Source organism: Carassius gibelio, chromosome B23 (genome assembly GCF_023724105.1).
Source record: "Carassius gibelio isolate Cgi1373 ecotype wild population from Czech Republic chromosome B23, carGib1.2-hapl.c, whole genome shotgun sequence".
Lineage (NCBI taxonomy): Eukaryota > Metazoa > Chordata > Actinopteri > Cypriniformes > Cyprinidae > Carassius > Carassius gibelio.
The window spans coordinates 25,533,924-25,550,904 of NC_068418.1; the positions used below are offsets into that span (position 1 = coordinate 25,533,924).

The window sequence follows — 16,981 nt, forward strand, 5'->3', positions numbered from 1 at the left end:
GGTGTATTCTGTAACACAAAATAAAAAAATTAAATACAAATGAATGCACCCTGAACTACAATTAAAACAAAAACAGAACTTCTAAAAATAAAAAAATAAAATCTAATTCAAAATATTACCACACTACTAATATATCTTTTTTTTTTTTTAATGTTCCTAATCAATCAACAACAAGATAGGCTTTTAGTTTATATGTCTGAAACTGGCAAATATTCTTGATATTTTGCATATATTTAGCATTTTCACTAGTGCATTTTGATTTCACTGAAGCATGCAAACTTTTCAGAGATACTGGTTTAAAATCTGAACCTTTAGTATAAATGGTTTTGTTTTTTTCACAGCATTTTATTTTGCTGCTACACTCTGATGATCCATTTTATTGCATTAGTATTTCCAGCCGTCCATTTCTTTCGAACAGCTCCTCGAATATGAATATTGTCATTTGTGAACTCTATCGGAAGGTGTTTATATTCATGTAAATGTATGTAAATATAATATGTGTACAGACCTGCAAAAGGCTTTCATTTCTCTCAAATATTCCCATCCCCTTCTCACTTGGTGAGTGTTTTATTTTCGGTGTTTTGCATGCGTTTCCTGTGTTTCTTTCATTCTTCTCTCCTCATTTCAACTTCCTGTTACATATGTGTCTCTTCACAGTTCATCCCTTTAGTCTTTAATAATCCAGTCACATCACAAAAATATTGTGCAGCACAACTGTAGCACAACACTGAAGACTGAAGGAATGATGCTGAAAATACAGCGGAGCATCACAGAGATAAATGACTTTTTTCCAATATATTAATGTAGATAACATTTAGTTTAATTTATAATAATGTTTCACTATTTTTTTTATGTTTTTGCTGTATTTTTGATCAAATAAATGCATCCTTGGTGAGCAGAAGAGTCTTCTTTCAAAATATGTAAAATAGTTTTGAGGTGGTTGCATGTGTGTGTTTTTGTGGTGGTTGTGTGTGTGTGTGTGTTTTTGCGGTTGTTTGCATGTGTATTTGCGTGTGCAGGGTCAGTAAATGTGCCATCATCAGCGTTCACAGAACCTGTGATGAGTTTGTGTTCAACATAAACAAGTACAAAGCCTGAGGGAGCACACACACACACACACACACACGTATGAACACACACATGGCATGCTCTCAGTGTCGGTGAGCTGTGTTCAATGGCGTCAGCTGGATCTATAAGGGTCTGTTATTCTGCGAAGCGTGAATCTGGAGCACTGAAGGATGCTGGGAGGATACAGAGACACCCAGAGAGTAAAATAGGCCAGAGAGAGTGTGTGTGTGTGAGTCCTTTAGTTCCCCTCAAACACACACACACACACACACACACACACATTCCAAAACACTCGCCAAGAATAATGGGAGTAAAAAGGGCTTTGCTGAGTACAGAGTTGGTCTCCGTATGTTTGCTAACCATCTGCTGCACATTTATTATGAATACGGCTGTAACTGAACGATGAGAACAACACGACTGTCAGCGATTCACCGGCTGCATTTATTTCATTAAAAATACCAAAAAATTAAGCAAAATTGTCAAATATATTAAAATTCAAACTGGCTGTCTTCTATGTGAATATCTGTTAAACTGTAATTTATTTCTGTGATGCACTGCTGCATTTTCAGCATCAATCCTCCAGTCTTCAGTGTCACATGATCTTCAGAAATCACAATCGTCTCAGTGTACGTGTGAAATATTCCTTGTCATAAGGACAGAACACATTGAGTTAGTCAGTATTTATGGTTTTGTTTCTCTGTTGCAGGAGACTAATGAGATCGTGGCCATTAAGAAGTTTAAGGACAGTGAAGGTGAGTGATTCACTCATCACACAACCAGACCAGCTCATGACATCACGGTGCAGCTCATGAATATTAATGAGCTTCCGCCAATCAAAGATACTGTGAACACATCAATGACTCAATAATCTGAAGATCAGAGCATTTCTTATAAACATTCTACATCAAAACAATAATATAAAAGCATCACAAACTGTGATTAGACTACATTTAACATCAAATTAGAATTAGAAGTTAATATACATAAAAAAAATAATTACAACTTAACAGAAGAGCATTTTTTTCTATAAATATTCCATATGGGAAATAAAATGTAAAAATTTGTATTAATACTTTAATTGGCGTGTACTTCCATAAGCACACATCTTTATCTTTGTACTCTGTTCAAATGCTCAAACTAAAATGATTAAAATCATGTTTCGTTAACTGAAAAAAAAAAAAAAAAAGAACAGTATAAATATTTGGTGCAAAACTATGTTAGAAATAACTAAAAGACATTTAAATTAAAGCACGATAATTACTAACTGTAAATAAATCAAAATGAAAGCAAATAAAAAATATATTAAACTTGACAAATATGAAAGTTAACTAATTAAAATGATATATGAAAAGCCATTTTTTTATGCCCAAAATCATTAGGATATTAAATAAAGATCATGTTCCATGAAGATACTTATGACATTTCCTACCATAAATATATCAAACTTAATGTTTGATTAGTAATATGCATTGCTAAGAACTTAATTTGAACAACTTTAAAGATGATTTCTCAATATTTCGATTTGTTTGCACCCTCAGGAAAGATTATTTATTCAGCTGTATAAATTATGTTTACATTTCAATTTAAAAAATTTACTGTTTTTTTTTTTTGTTTTAAGCTTTTTGTGCAATGTCAATCAGAAATAATATAAACATTTAATAAATACACTGAAATCTAAAAATATAAAATAAAAGCCAACTCCGAAAAAAAAAGAATGAAAACTGTATATGAATAAGACTAGTTTCATCGTGTTACAACTGAAACAAAGTAACTAATTACATTCTTTTTTTAAACTGAAAGTGACAAGTTAGTTTCTAGTTTGTGATATTTGATGTTAAATATAAAAAGCAATGCACGTTGACTTCCTGTGGCTCTCTGCTCAGAAAATGAGGAGGTGAAGGAGACGACGCTGCGTGAGCTGAAGATGCTGCGCACGCTGAAGCAGGAGAACATCGTGGAGCTGAAGGAGGCGTTTCGGCAGCGAGGGAAGCTGTTCCTGGTGTTCGAGTACGTGGAGAAGGTGAGCCGGAGAGCGCTGGGATCTCCCGTCTGTGTAACTTCTCCTGATGTGTGCTGTGTTCAGATGATGCTGTGTGTTGTAGAACATGCTGGAGCTGCTGGAGGACATGCCCAACGGAGCTCCACCCGAGAAGGTCCGGATCTACATCTACCAGCTGATCAAAGCCATCCACTGGTGCCACAAGAACAACATCGTCCACAGAGGTCACACACATCAGACTGAAGCACCTCATCATTTCATTATTAAATACCTTATATCATCTACAGAGGTGTGAGAACACCTGCTGTCAAATACATCAAAAGATTGCAGAAATAATTTAAAGATAATATAAATAATTATTTTTTTTTAAATACTTTTATTTGTATTTTTTTTAAATAAATATTTTATATTTTATTATGTTATTTGATTATCAGGCCACCTGCAAAAAACTGTTTATTTTATTAAAATAAAATATAATTCCTTTACATTTTATTGAAATGTATTTAAATCATATTATTTGATTTAAATCATTGTCCACCAAGGTGTGAGACCACACGTAAATTAAAATTTATTTATTTAATTTGTTATTTATTTTTATTTGAATAAAATCTATTTTATTTACATTATTAATTTGTTTTATTTTTTTATTTTATTCAAATACATTTTTAAATATAAAATTTATTCATAAAAAATACAGTTTTAATCTTCATCCACCGAGATGCCTTTGAACCTTTTATTAAAATATCATTTATTTATTATTTATATGGTTATAATAATTATATTATTATTGTTTTGCAACACAAATAAATTGTTTTGTATTTTACAATTTTTTTGTTGATAAATTATATATACAAATTTTTTTAATTAAGTATATTTTAATATAAAAATTAAATAATAATTTATTGTATTTTAATAAAATATATTTTAATTGTATTATTTAATATGAATCATTGTCTTCTGAACTGCATTAAATATTACACATGCACGCTGGATTGATCTGTCTCTGGCTTTCTAGATATCAAGCCGGAGAATCTGCTCATCAGCTCCGACGACATGCTCAAACTGTGTGACTTCGGTGAGTTTCTGGAGTCATGTGACCTCGTGTGTGTGTGTGTGTGTGTGTGTGTGACGGCAGGTGGTCTGTCCGTCTGTTCTCCAGTCTGTCGGAAACACTGCCATTGTTGGAAAATGCAAGCTTACACACACACATGCACATCTCTGTCATCCATAAACTCTATCAAAAGACCAGTAAGATCCGTTTCTGTGTCAGTTGTTTCTTTACCATGCTGGGATGTAAACGTTTCTGTGGCAGGTTTCGCGCGGGATCTCTCTGAAAGCACCGATGTGAACTACACTGAGTATGTGGCGACTAGATGGTACAGATCCCCGGAGCTGTTGCTGGGGTGAGTGTGTGTGTGTGTGTGAGTGTGTGTGAGTGTGTGTGTGTGTGTGTGTGTGTGTGTGTGTGTGTGTGTGTGTGTGTGTGTGTGTGTGTGTGTGAGTGTGTGAGTGTGTGAGTGTGTGTGTGTGTGTGTGTGTGTGTGTGTGTGTGTGTGTGTGTGTGTGTGTGTGAGTGTGTGTGTGTGTGTGTGTGTGCGCGTGCGTGTGTGTGCCTGTGCGTGCGTGCGTGTGTGTGTGTGTGTGAGCTTCATTACTGTTAGCAGTGGATGGGTACAAGTGTCTTGTCACATTTCAATATGAAAAAAAGAATTATGTTTTGCATAAATCATTTTTGTGCTATTTTAATGTCTGTCTGTGTTAAAGTTAATTTTTTTGACCATTTGATTATTTTATTTTTTACTTTTTTATTTATTTTTTTCTAACAATTATAACCCTAAATTCTTTCTTTAATGCATCTGGATGATATTTTATTTTATTTTATTTTAAAAATTCATCAAATTGTAAAAAAAAGAGTTAATAATTACATTTTATGTTAATTCATATTTTATAATACTATCTATCTATCTATCTATCTGTCTATCTATCTGTAATTTTTAAAAACCTTTTAAAAAGGTTAATATATTTTTATGTTTAACTTTAAAAAAAATTATATATATATATATATATATATAATTGTGATAAAATAATAAATGAAGCAACATAACACAACATAATATAATAAAGCAAAATTATTATGATTATAAAAAATTAAACATTTAAATAATAAACTTGAAATATAGCTAATAAGAAATAAAATTGAAATAAGTTTCAATATATATAAGAATGAAAACATTAAATTTTAATTTGAATGAATGTGTTTTATGAATTAAATAATATAATATAATATATAATATAATATAATTCAATATATATATATATATATATATATATATATATATATATATATATATATAATAACAACTATAATATAACTGAACTATAATTATAATATTTAAAAAATAGTTAAAATAGATTAAAAATACAATTTATATTATATAATTTATTTAAATTATATTTTTTCAACATTAAATGTCAATTATTTAATTGTTTAATTAATATAATAATGAGCTGCACAATATATTGAAATTAGTGAAATATCGCAAATGTAAATATCGCAATATAAATATCGCAAGGGCGTGCGATATATCAATAATTTTAATAATAGGCTACTTAAATCAAAATATAATTTATAGAGGGGACACTTTGCAGTGTTATTTATATAAAATGTCTGTACCTGTCTGTACCTGTACTGTTTATTTTATCAATGCTTGTGAACTGTTTATTTCTTATTTTGATTGTTCACTTGCTTTTTTTGTAATTGCTGGACACTTTCAGAAGTAATAGTAATTATTTCTTTTCCAAGAAATAATGTGAAAACTATTTTTATTTGTTAAATATTTTAAAATAGAATTTAAATGAATTTTACACACTTTAAGCAATATTGTATTGCATATTGAATATCGCATCTTTTAACAAGGTATCGAATATCGCATTTTTCTTCACTATCGCACAGCTCTAATATGAATATAATGTAAGTGTGCCCTGATTGAGTCTCTGGTGTTTGTTCCCGAGTCTCTCGGCTGACGGTCAGTGTGTGTCTGTCAGGGCTCCGTACGGGAAGGCGGTGGACATGTGGTCGGTGGGGTGTATTCTGGGCGAGCTGAGCGACGGTCAGCCTCTGTTTCCGGGCGAGAGTGAGATCGACCAGCTCTTCACCATCCAGAAGGTCCTGGGTCCGCTGCCGCCTGAACAGATGAAGCTCTTCTACAACAACCCACGCTTTCACGGGCTTCGGGTCAGTCTGTCTGTCCATCCCTCTCAATCAGATCACCTGCTCCTGCTCTCACGCTGAGCAATCATCAGTGTGTGTTGTCTGTGTGCAGTTTCCCTCGGTCAGCCATCCGCAGACTCTGGAGAGACACTATCTGGGAATCATCAGCCCAGTCCTGCTTGACCTCATGAAGGTAAGAGATGTGTGTGTGTGTGTGTGTGTGAGAGAGTGTGTGTGTGAGTGAGTGTGAGAGAGTGTGTGTGTGAGTGAGTGTGAGAGAGTGTGTGAGTGAGTGAGTGTGTGAGAGAGTCAGTGTGTGAGTATGTGTGAGAAGTGTGAGTGAGTGTGTGTGTGAGACAGTGTGAGTGAGTGTACAGTATATGTGACAAGAGTCAGTGTGTGAGTATGTGTGAGAAGTGAGAGTGAGTGAGTGAGTGTGTGTGTGAGAGTGAGTGAGTGAGTATGTGAGAGTGAGTGAGTGAGTGTGTGTGAGAGTATGTGAGTGTGTGTGCGCGAATGAGTGAGTTAGTGAGTGTGTGTGAGTGTGTGTGTGTGTGTGTGTGAGTGTGTGACAGTGTGAGTGAGTGTACAGTATATGTGGGTGTGAGAGTGTGTGAGACAGTCAGTGTGTGAGTATGTGTGAGAGTGAGTGAGTGAGTGAGTGTGTGAGAGAGTCAGTGTGTGAGTGTGTGTGAGAAGTGTGAGTGAGTGAGTGTGTGAGAGTGAGTGAGTGTGTGTGAGAGAGTCAGTGTGAGAAGTGTGAGTGTGTGTGAGAGTGAGTGAGTGAGTGTGTGTGAGAGAGTCAGTGTGAGAAGTGTGAGTGTGTGTGTGAGTGAGTGAGTGAGTGTGTGAGAGAGTCAGTGTGTGAGTGTGTGTGAGAAGTGTGAGTGAGTGAGTGTGTGAGAGTGAGTGAGTGAGTGAGTGTGTGTGAGAGAGTCAGTGTGAGAAGTGTGAGTGAGTTTGTGTGAGAGTGAGTGTGTGAGAGTCAGTGTGTGAGTGTGTGTGAGAAGTGTGAGTGAGTGTGTGTGAGAGAGTCAGTGTGAGAAGTGTGAGTGAGTGAGTGTGTGTGAGAGTGAGTGAGTGTGTGTGAGAGAGTCAGTGTGAGAAGTGTGAGAGTCAGTGTGAGAAGTGTGAGTGAGTGTGTGTGAGAGTGAGTGTGTGAGAGAGTCAGTGTGTGAGTGTGAGAGTGAGTGAGTGAGTGTGTGTGAGAGAGTTAGTGTGAGAAGTGTGAGTGAGTTTGTGTGAGAGTGAGTGTGTGTGAGAGTCAGTGTGTGAGTGTGTGTGAGAAGTGTGAGTGAGTGTGTGTGAGAGAGTCAGTGTGAGAAGTGTGAGTGAGTGAGTGTGTGTGAGAGTGAGTGAGTGTGTGTGAGAGAGTCAGTGTGAGAAGTGTGAGAGAGTCAGTGTGAGAAGTGTGAGTGAGTGTGTGTGAGAGTGAGTGTGTGAGAGAGTCAGTGTGTGAGTGTGAGAGTGAGTGAGTGTGTGTGAGAGAGTTAGTGTGAGAAGTGTGAGTGAGTAAGTGTGTGAGAGAGTCAGTGTGTGAGTGTGTGTGAGAGAGTCAGTGTGTGAGTGTGTGTGAGAAGTGTGAGTGAGTGAGTGAGTGTGAGAGTGAGTGAGTGAGTGAGTGTGTGAGAGAGTCAGTGTGAGAAGTGTGAGTGAGTAAGTGTGTGAGAGAGTCAGTGTGTGAGTGTGTGTGAGAAGTGTGAGTGAGTGTGTGTGAGAGAGTCAGTGTGAGAAGTGTGAGTGAGTGTGTGTGAGAGTAAGTGTGTGAGAGAGTCAGTGTGTGAGTGTGTGTGAGAAGTGTGAGTGAGTGAGTGTGTGTGAGAGAGTCAGTGTGAGAAGTGTGAGAGAGTCAGTGTGAGAAGTGTGAGTGAGTGTGTGTGAGAGTGAGTGAGTGTGTGAGAGAGTCAGTGTGTGAGTGTGTGTGAGAAGTGTGAGTGAGTGAGTGTGTGTGAGAGTCAGTGTGAGAAGTGTGAGAGAGTCAGTGTGTGAGTGAGTGAGTGTGAGAGTGAGTGAGTGTGTGTGTGAGAGTGAGTGAGTGAGTGTGTGTGTGAGAGTGAGTGAGTGAGTGAGTGAGTGTGTGTGAGAGTGAGTGAGTGTGTGAGAGTCAGTGTGAGAAGTGTGAGTGAGTGTGTGTGAGAGTGAGTCAGTGTGTGAGTGTGTGTGAGAGTGAGTGAGTGAGTGAGTGTGTGAGAGAGTCAATGTGAGAGTGTGTGAGAAGTGTGAGAGTGAGTGTGTGAGAGTGAGTGTGTGAGAGTCAGTGTGTGAGTATGTGTGAGAGAGTCAGTGAGTGTGTGTGTGTGAGAGTGAGTGTGTGAGAGTGTGTGAGTGTGTGAGAGTGTGTGTGTGAGAGAGTGAGTTAGTGAGTGTGTGTGAGTGTGTGACAGTGAGTGAGTGTACAGTATATGTGGGTGTGAGAGAGTCAGTATGTGAGTATGTGTGAGAAGTGTGAGTGAGTGAGTGTGTGTGTGAGTTTGTGAGTGAGAGTGTGTGTGTGTGTGTGTGAGTGTGTGTGTGTGTTTCATTTCAGGACACAACTCTGTATAATGACATGGGTATGACACAGGTATTACAAGGAGAGGGAGACTTATGAGGACATAACCCATGTCCCCATTTTTCAAAACACTTATAAATCATACAGAATGAGTTTTTTTGAGAAATTAAAAATGCATAAAGTTTCCTGTGAGGGTTAGGGTTAGGGGTAGGGTTGGTGTAGGGCCATAGAATATACAGTTTCTACATTATAACAACCATTACGCCTATGGGATGAACAGACTTTACACAAAAACAAATGTGTGTGTGTGATAGTGAGTGAGCATGTGTGAGTGTACAGTAATGTGTGTGTGAGTGAGTATGACTAAATGAGTGTGAGCTTTTGTGTGTGTTGTGATTGATTGAGCATGTGTGTGTGATTGTGGGTGTGAGTGTGTGTTCATCACATGGGATGGTACTAATACTATAATCAGACTGAAAGGGAGAGAAAATAGTCAGTTTTTCCATAACCTTCATGTTCCAAAGCTGTATGAAATATTAAATAATCAATATAATTAGTGTTTTTGTGTTTGCCATCTGTCCCCCACACAGATCTAAACAAGCGTGACCTTCCCTTCTCTTGTCTTTTGTTCACCTGTGACGTGGGTTTGTGTGACTAACACAGCTTCGTTCGTCTCAAGCACTCGTTCGCTGGGTTTCCATTAGCTTGTCCTTCATTAGTCTTTACCTGAGGACTGAATTAGTCCACGTACCCTACATACTACACCTGTTTGTGTGTCTTTCCACTTTCTATGAGTTTAATAGTCAGCGTGTTGCTGCGGTGTTAGCGGTTAGCACAGCTGGTCTGTGTTTATGCTAATAAACGTGACTCACATGCTTCGTTAGGTGAAGGTGTCGTATCATCACCACCATAATTGTGTGCTAATTATATTTGCAGCGCAGTGGTTTCCTTATTTCTACAGCTCTCCTGCTGCTAATAATCCTGACACTGAAAGTATCCTCCGGTAAACTCTTACAGGACGCTTGTTCTGTCATGCTTTAATAAAACAACATGAATCATGCCTGAAACAAATCCCCAGTAAATGAAGTGCAGGACATTGTGGTAATTAATGCTAACGGTGTTCTGGTGCGATGAGCTTGTTGAATCTTGTTTCCTCTGGCAGTCGGATATTAATAGATATTTGTTGGGTGAATCTCATGAAATCTGTCAAAATGATTTTCAAGTCGTGTTTCACCACAAAAATCAAAAGGAGGAAAAAAACTGAATATGTAAGCTCGCTTTTAGGACCATGATGTGTTTTGCAACATGACATGCAATGCAAATTTATGTTTACAAAGTCAATGTCTGCCATTAATTTATATTAATCAAATGTCAAGATTCTGATTAAACGGCATGATTATTGCACAGACCACTCTAAAATGTGTTTGGGGGGAGGGGTGTCCAAAAACCAGTCAGCAGTGCTTTAAATCATAATTAAAGAAATGTGCTTAGTTTCATGAAAAGAGTGCTACAATGGGAAAAAAATTGCCTTTTTTTTCCTTCAATTTCACTGTGAAATGTTTTCATAGGATGGAATGGGTGAGACTGTCATGCAGGACTATTCATGTCATTGTGGTTTGTATTTTCAGAACCTGTTGTTGTTAAACCCGAATGAGCGCTATCTGACTGAACAGAGTCTGAACCACCACGCCTTCCAGACTCAGCGGCTGACTGAGCGACCCGGCCCGCTCACACCCACACCCGTCCGCTCCTCCAAGAGGAAACCGCTCCAGGACAACAGCGCCCCCAGCAGGTCAGGAGGAATAATGGAAAACTAGGGCACCTGTTTATTATCTATGCAGTATTTTAAATAATCGCATGCTATTTTTTGTGACAATGTCTTATTACATTTCGAATTCGAAAATGGTTAATTTTGCATTTTTAATCATTCTGCAGGTCAAGGTCAAGTAAAATTAATAGAAAGTCAATTTGAATGCGCTGCTTTATGGGATACAGATTATTACACAATGTGCTCATTGCATACTGCAAAATTAGCTACATTTAGTAGGTCAACAGGTATTCCATACAAAAATAAGTTGCACCAGATGCGATTTGTTACATACAGTCTTGCATACTTAAATTTTGAATGGGTCTTTAGGGGTCATGTGGTCAAGAGTTCAAGTCACCATCGCTCAAATAGCCGCGACTGTTCCAGTCTGCCCCGCCATGGGAACGAAGACCTCCACCCGTCTAGCACCGAGGCATTCCTGAACGGGTCGGTACCATCTGCCAACAGCCTGAGTCCAGTGATGCACCCCAAATCCTTTCAGCCACTCAACCGCTCGGCGTCGTGTGGTAAAGACCTGGCCAGCCTGCATCACGCCAAAGAGGCCAAATCCAAAGCAGGCGATTTTGACTTTGGCAAACCAGCTGACGGACCGGGGCCCAAATACCTGAAGTCCAACACGCCTCGCTCCCAGAACCGCCATTCCTTTGTTGAGGGCAAGACCAGCACGCTGACAGGGGAAAGGGAGAAACAAAGCCGCCACGGCTATGGCGAGTCCACCGCGTCGTCGTCTTCGGGCGGAAAGGGGTTGTCTTCATACATAAGTTTGTCCAAGAGTCACGGATTGCTTAGTGACTCCAAATCCGTGACCAACCTCAGTGACATGCGACTGCACCCGGATGACCCCACTGGCTCTCCGCGCTACTTCCCCAGCAGCTGCTTGGACCTCAACATGAACCTGAACTTGCCGACGCCGGGCAGTCCATCCATGCAACACGGGGAGCGTTCCGGACACAGTCCCGCAGTGGGGCGTCGCAGCAAACTGGAACGAGACGGAAGCACGGCTGAGCCGTCCACCCGCCGTTCCTCATCAAGGCAGAAGAGTGACGGAAACCCTGTTGATCCACTTGATCCCTCTGGAGGATTGTCTCTTTCTGCGCCCCATGAGTTCCCCTACGGCGTGGGCTACACTAGCCCATTTTCCTCTCAGCAGAGGCCGCATAGGCACTCCATGTATGTGCGGAGGGAACGGGGGCGACCCCACGGGGGTGAGGCGGGCGGATTGGCAGTGGGACAAGGGATGTCCACGAGGGCCAGCAGTCTACAGCTCCTTACCCCTCAGCTTCAGCATCGGACCCTGCCGAAACACATGGGCAGTGCCGTGTCGCGGGACGCAGGATTAGACGACATCAGGGTCAGTCCTCCAGACCTCCATCACTTTCTTTAGAGATTTGCTAGCGCAGAGCATTGCAGCATGCTTTCTGATGCCTGTGAGTGTCGGTGAAGTGTGTAGAGTTGGTCCAGTGGTGGGTCTGGATCAGGAGTGGACAGCTCTGGTCCTGAAGAGTTTAGCTCCATCCTTAATCAGCCAGACCTGAAAAATCCATCCAAAGTCTTCAAATTTGCAGCCTTGCAGGTTGGAAATTGCAGGCAGGTGTGTTTTGTCTAGGTTGGAGGTAAACTCTGCATCGCAGTAGTCCTCCAGGACTGGAGTTGCCCATCCCGGGTCTGAGTGAAGTCTGGATGTGTGGCTTGTAAATATTAAGCTCTGTTCCGAACCTTAGTAAGCTGCACCAGTGTCTATTGTCTACATAGGCTGCTAGATTCTAAGGCAACATCCTCCAAAATGTAGAATGAAAATATTAGCTCCCTTTCGGTGATGGGAGGGAGCTTGATTTTAGTTGACCATAATACAGAGGGAGATGAATTTGAGATGAAGAGGAATTTTCTATCTATCTATCTATCTATCTATCTATCTATCTATCTATCTATCTATCTATCTATCTATCTATCTGTCTGTCTGTCTGTCTGACTCTCTGTCTGTCTCTTATCTGTGTGTCTGTCTCTTATCTGTCTGTTGTCTGTCTGTCTGTCTGTCTCTTATCTGTCTGTGTGTCTGTCTGTCTGTGTGTCTGACTCTCTGTCTGTCTCTTATCTGTCTGTCTGTCTCTTATCTGTCTGTTGTCTGTCTGTCTGTCTCTTATCTGTCTGTCTGTGTGTCTGACTCTCTGTCTGTCTCTTATCTGTCTGTCTGTCTGTCTGTCTGTCTGTGTGTCTGACTCTCTGTCTGTCTGTCTCTTATCTGTCTATCTGTCTGTCTGTCTCTTATCTGTCTGTCTGTGTGTCTGACTCTCTGTCTGTCTCTTATCTGTCTGTCTGTCTGTCTGTCTGTCTGTCTCTTATCTGTCTGTCTGTGTGTCTGACTCTCTGTCTGTCTGTCTCTTATCTGTCTATCTGTCTGTCTGTCTCTTATCTGTCTGTCTGTGTGTCTGACTCTCTGTCTGTCTCTTAACTGTCTGTCTGTCTGTCTGTCTGTCTCTTATCTGTCTGTCTGTGTCTGACTCTCTGTCTGTCTCTTATCTGTCTGTCTGTCTGTCTGTGTGTCTGTCTCTTATCTGTCTGTTGTCTGTCTGTCTGTCTGTCTCTTATCTGTCTGTCTGTCTGTGTGTCTCTTATCTGTCTGTCTGTCTGTGTGTCTCTTATCTGTCTGTTGTCTGTCTGTCTCTCTGACTCTCTGTCTGTCTCTTATCTGTCTGTCTGTCTGTGTGTCTCTTATCTGTCTGTTGTCTGTCTGTCTCTCTGACTCTCTGTCTGTCTCTCTGTCTGTCTATTTGTCTAACTCTCTGTCTATCTATATGTCTGTCTGTCTGTCTCTCTACCTCTCTCTCTCTCCCTCTCTAACTCTCTCTCTCTCTCTCTCTCTCTCTCTCTCCCTCTCCCTCTCTCTCTCTCTAGTTTGTGTACAGTATGATGTCAGAGTGTGTTGTCTAGGTAGGCAGCTCACTAGGGTTTGTAACAGGGAGTTTGTGTGAATGTGTGCCGGGCGCTTTGTGCTTCACCTGCTCTCATCTCTCCATAAACAGAGTGACCCCGCGGCCGCAGAGGTCAGTCACACGCGACCTTTAATCCGGGAGTCCACACGGGACAACACCACCACCTTTCACACGCCACGGCAAAAGAGCGAGGTCCGCACCATCCTGCTTTCCCTCTCTTTCACTGTCTCTATACCTCCTCCTCTTTCTGCAGCCCATTTTTCTGTTTGCTTTGCTCTCTCTCTCATTCAGACGGAGGGATTTCGGTAGTGTTTTTCTTCTGTTTGGAGTTTAAACACAGGGGAAATTGCCACTATTCATGATAAATAATGTCCTCAGTGTTACATGCAGCCCTTTTTCAGCTGGAAAGCATCTTTGACAAATGTTGATGCTGCAGGGAGGTGTTTATCACGAGCAGCTCACAGATGACAGCGGATCGGCCAAAGAGAACCGCATGATGTACAGCGACTCAGTGCCACGACGGGTCGGCAGCTTCTACAGGGGTCAGTCACCTCACACTAGTGCACATGATGCTTCTGATTTTAACAAATGATATAGACAGAGTTTGAAGTGACAAGCTACAAGAAATGTGCATGCTATCAGATTGTTCTTTGCAAGCAAACGATAAAGTAATGTGTTATCATGATATATAACAATTTAATTGAATTTGATTTTACTTCTATGTTTTCCGATACATTTATTAGCAGATGCAATTGAACACCTCTCTGTTTCTCGTGCTGTAGTCATATACTGTAAGTGCATGCATAATAAAAAATCAATAGTTTTATTATAATACTACAGTTATTCTGTAACTTTAATTTATGTAAATTTATAATTTAATTTAATAAATAATTTGATTATTTAAATTTATTAATACAATTATTAAATCATTAAAACATTTTCTTAATTTGATTTTGTTTTATTTTATTTCTACATTGTCTAATTTTAGTAAAAAATGCAATTTCAAACCTGCAGTTTAGTGCATGCATAATAAATAATAAAAAACAACAACAAAGTAGTATATTATCATTATACTTGGATTTATTTTATTAATTTATAAAAATGTGTTCGTTTATATTTAATAAAAAATTTGTTGTCTATTTATTAACAAATGCACCTGAAAACTGTTCCTCGCACTGTAGTTCATGCACAATAAATAATAAATTAATAATGTTTTTATCATAATACCAGGATTATTTTGTTAATGAATTAAATAACATGAAATTTAATTTTTTTATGTTCTCTAATGTATTTACTGACAAATGCAATTGAAAATTTCTCCATTCCACATAATGTAGTCGCGTAATGTAGGTGCATGGGTAAAAAATAACAACAAAGTAATGTTTTATCATGATGCCAGAGTTTATTTTATTTTATTTCTATGTTGTCTTGTATGTTCTTTAATGAATGCAGTTGAAAAGTTTTCTGTTCCCTGTATACTGTAGTCACGTATTATAGGTTCACGCAGTGTTTGCTGCAGTCTCTACACTGCAGGCACGATGCAAATTAAATGAAATTGCTCCCATTATAATCAACAAAACTGTCTCCACTGCATGCGTCGCAGTACAGTCATTACATGCTAACTATTGTTGAAAGGACAATCAAAACCCAGCAAAACAAATACCACTTTGAAAAAAAAAATTAGAAAGACACAAACGGTTGTTGTTCTGGAAGAGAGGGTGAGTGAGAAGTAATGCAAAAGTTACTATAGCAGTTGTTTTCACTTGTAACTCTGGTTGATGTTGTTCTGTTTAATCAGTGCCGTCTCCCAGACCAGATAACTCGTTCCACGAGAGTTCAGGGGTCACGATGGACAGCAGCCACAGCATACACCAACCCACATACGACCCGTGGTGAGAGCGATGCACTAATTACTGTCCTGCTGTAAATATGCTAAATACATTCTATGTGCTATTATTATTTGGCTCCATCATGATAATGTGAAAAAAATCTATCATGCAAGGACTGTATTATTATTTTTTATTTTTTTAATGTGTAGCCTTCCTGTGCTATATTTATATTAATAGTTTGGAAGCTTTTTAAAATTATTTCTAATATTTGATTGCATTGGGCAATCAGGCAGGAAATGACAAACAGGAAATGAGTCTACATTTAAAAATAAAAATTCAAAGTCATTATTCACTGAAAATAATGATTCATTTTAAAAGTAAAAAAAAAATGAATAGTTGTAATATGAAAATAAAAATTACAAAAAATTGTTATAATTAATTGGAAACTTGTTTTTAGAGAAATCACAGGTGACTAGTTTCCATGTTTATTCTTGTTAATTAAAACTAAAACCATAAAAAAATCATTACTTGAAAAAAATTAATAAAATAACTAAATAATAACCAAAATAAAATATTAAAAACCTATTTAATATAAGTTGATTACCAAGGCAATATTTCTATTTTTTGTAGGTTGTAGGTGTAGGTTGACTAGAAGGATTAAAATAACATGACTTTGATTGTAGATTGGAGATTGTAGGCATGAGTTGTATTAAAGTGTGTCTTTTATATGAGGACGGGGTCTGAGACGAGGGACATGAGTCCTCCAGAACACACCAAAGAGAAAGAGAAACAAGGCTTCTTCAGATCCATGAAGAAGAAGAAGAAGAAGTCTCAAACCGTGAGTCTGTGTGTTTGTGTGTGTGTGTGTGTGTGTCTTACAGTTTAATGTGTGTGTACAGTATGTCACTAGTGGAGTGTAAACCAGACCCGTCTCCCGACTCAGCTGACCCCAGCCCAGTGTTTTGAAGTCACATGATAGCTTTGTGAGAGGAACAGTCCAAAATTTAAGTAGTTTTTATAATTAATTATTTAACCCATAAACAATATTCAGTTGTTTTTAGAGCGTTCAAATCTCTCGGGAGGGTAACCAGTTATTGTTAATTAAAACTAAAAAGCTTTTTGTTTGTTTTTGTTTTTGCTTGAAATAAAATCTAAAATTAACATGAACTGAAATCCAATAAATTATTTAAAAACTCTTCTTTTCAGCTCATTTTAAGTTCTGGAAGTACTAAAATAACTAAAACTAAAAGGTAATATTAAATTAATATTAAAACTATATAGACAAAAAAGAAAATATGGAAAATATATTAAAAAAAAATATATATAAAAAAATTTATTTGTCATGATATGAGGCCTTTTAAAGTAAAAACATTCAATATCTATTTTTATTTTTATATTTTGTAAACCCTAATCAATCTCAGATCTCTAGAGCATTAAAATCTGTTGATTTAGTTTGCAGGTTTAAATTAGATTAAAAATGTTTTCAGTTACTTGAAAATGAATATATATATATAAAATAAATAAATAAAAACTTTAGTTAAACTTGATGTGCTGAAATATTTGAAACTAATGATGAAAAAAAAAAAAAAAGCCATTAATGTCTTCGCTGTGTCTAGTCTGGTTAA

The 16,981-nt window shown here is 38.2% G+C and overlaps 1 protein-coding gene across 5 annotated transcripts in view; it reads left to right on the forward strand.

Moving 5' to 3' along the window:
• Positions 1-16,981, forward strand: part of LOC128012060 (cyclin-dependent kinase-like 5) — a 49,387-nt gene that overhangs the window by 26,521 nt on the left and 5,885 nt on the right. For 4 of the 5 annotated variants that reach the window (XM_052594978.1, XM_052594982.1, XM_052594979.1 and 1 more), the window contains exons 4-16: positions 1,775-1,820; positions 2,952-3,088; positions 3,171-3,291; positions 4,083-4,142; positions 4,380-4,470; positions 6,113-6,302; positions 6,391-6,471; positions 10,398-10,561; positions 10,907-11,948; positions 13,618-13,719; positions 13,964-14,069; positions 15,326-15,419; positions 16,089-16,194. In XM_052594978.1, coding sequence (XP_052450938.1) covers positions 1,775-1,820; positions 2,952-3,088; positions 3,171-3,291; positions 4,083-4,142; positions 4,380-4,470; positions 6,113-6,302; positions 6,391-6,471; positions 10,398-10,561; positions 10,907-11,948; positions 13,618-13,719; positions 13,964-14,069; positions 15,326-15,419; positions 16,089-16,194 — 2,340 coding nt within the window. The remainder of the gene's footprint in view (positions 1-1,774; positions 1,821-2,951; positions 3,089-3,170; positions 3,292-4,082; positions 4,143-4,379; positions 4,471-6,112; positions 6,303-6,390; positions 6,472-10,397; positions 10,562-10,906; positions 11,949-13,617; positions 13,720-13,963; positions 14,070-15,325; positions 15,420-16,088; positions 16,195-16,981) is intronic. The other variant, XM_052594981.1, reaches the window with a different exon arrangement.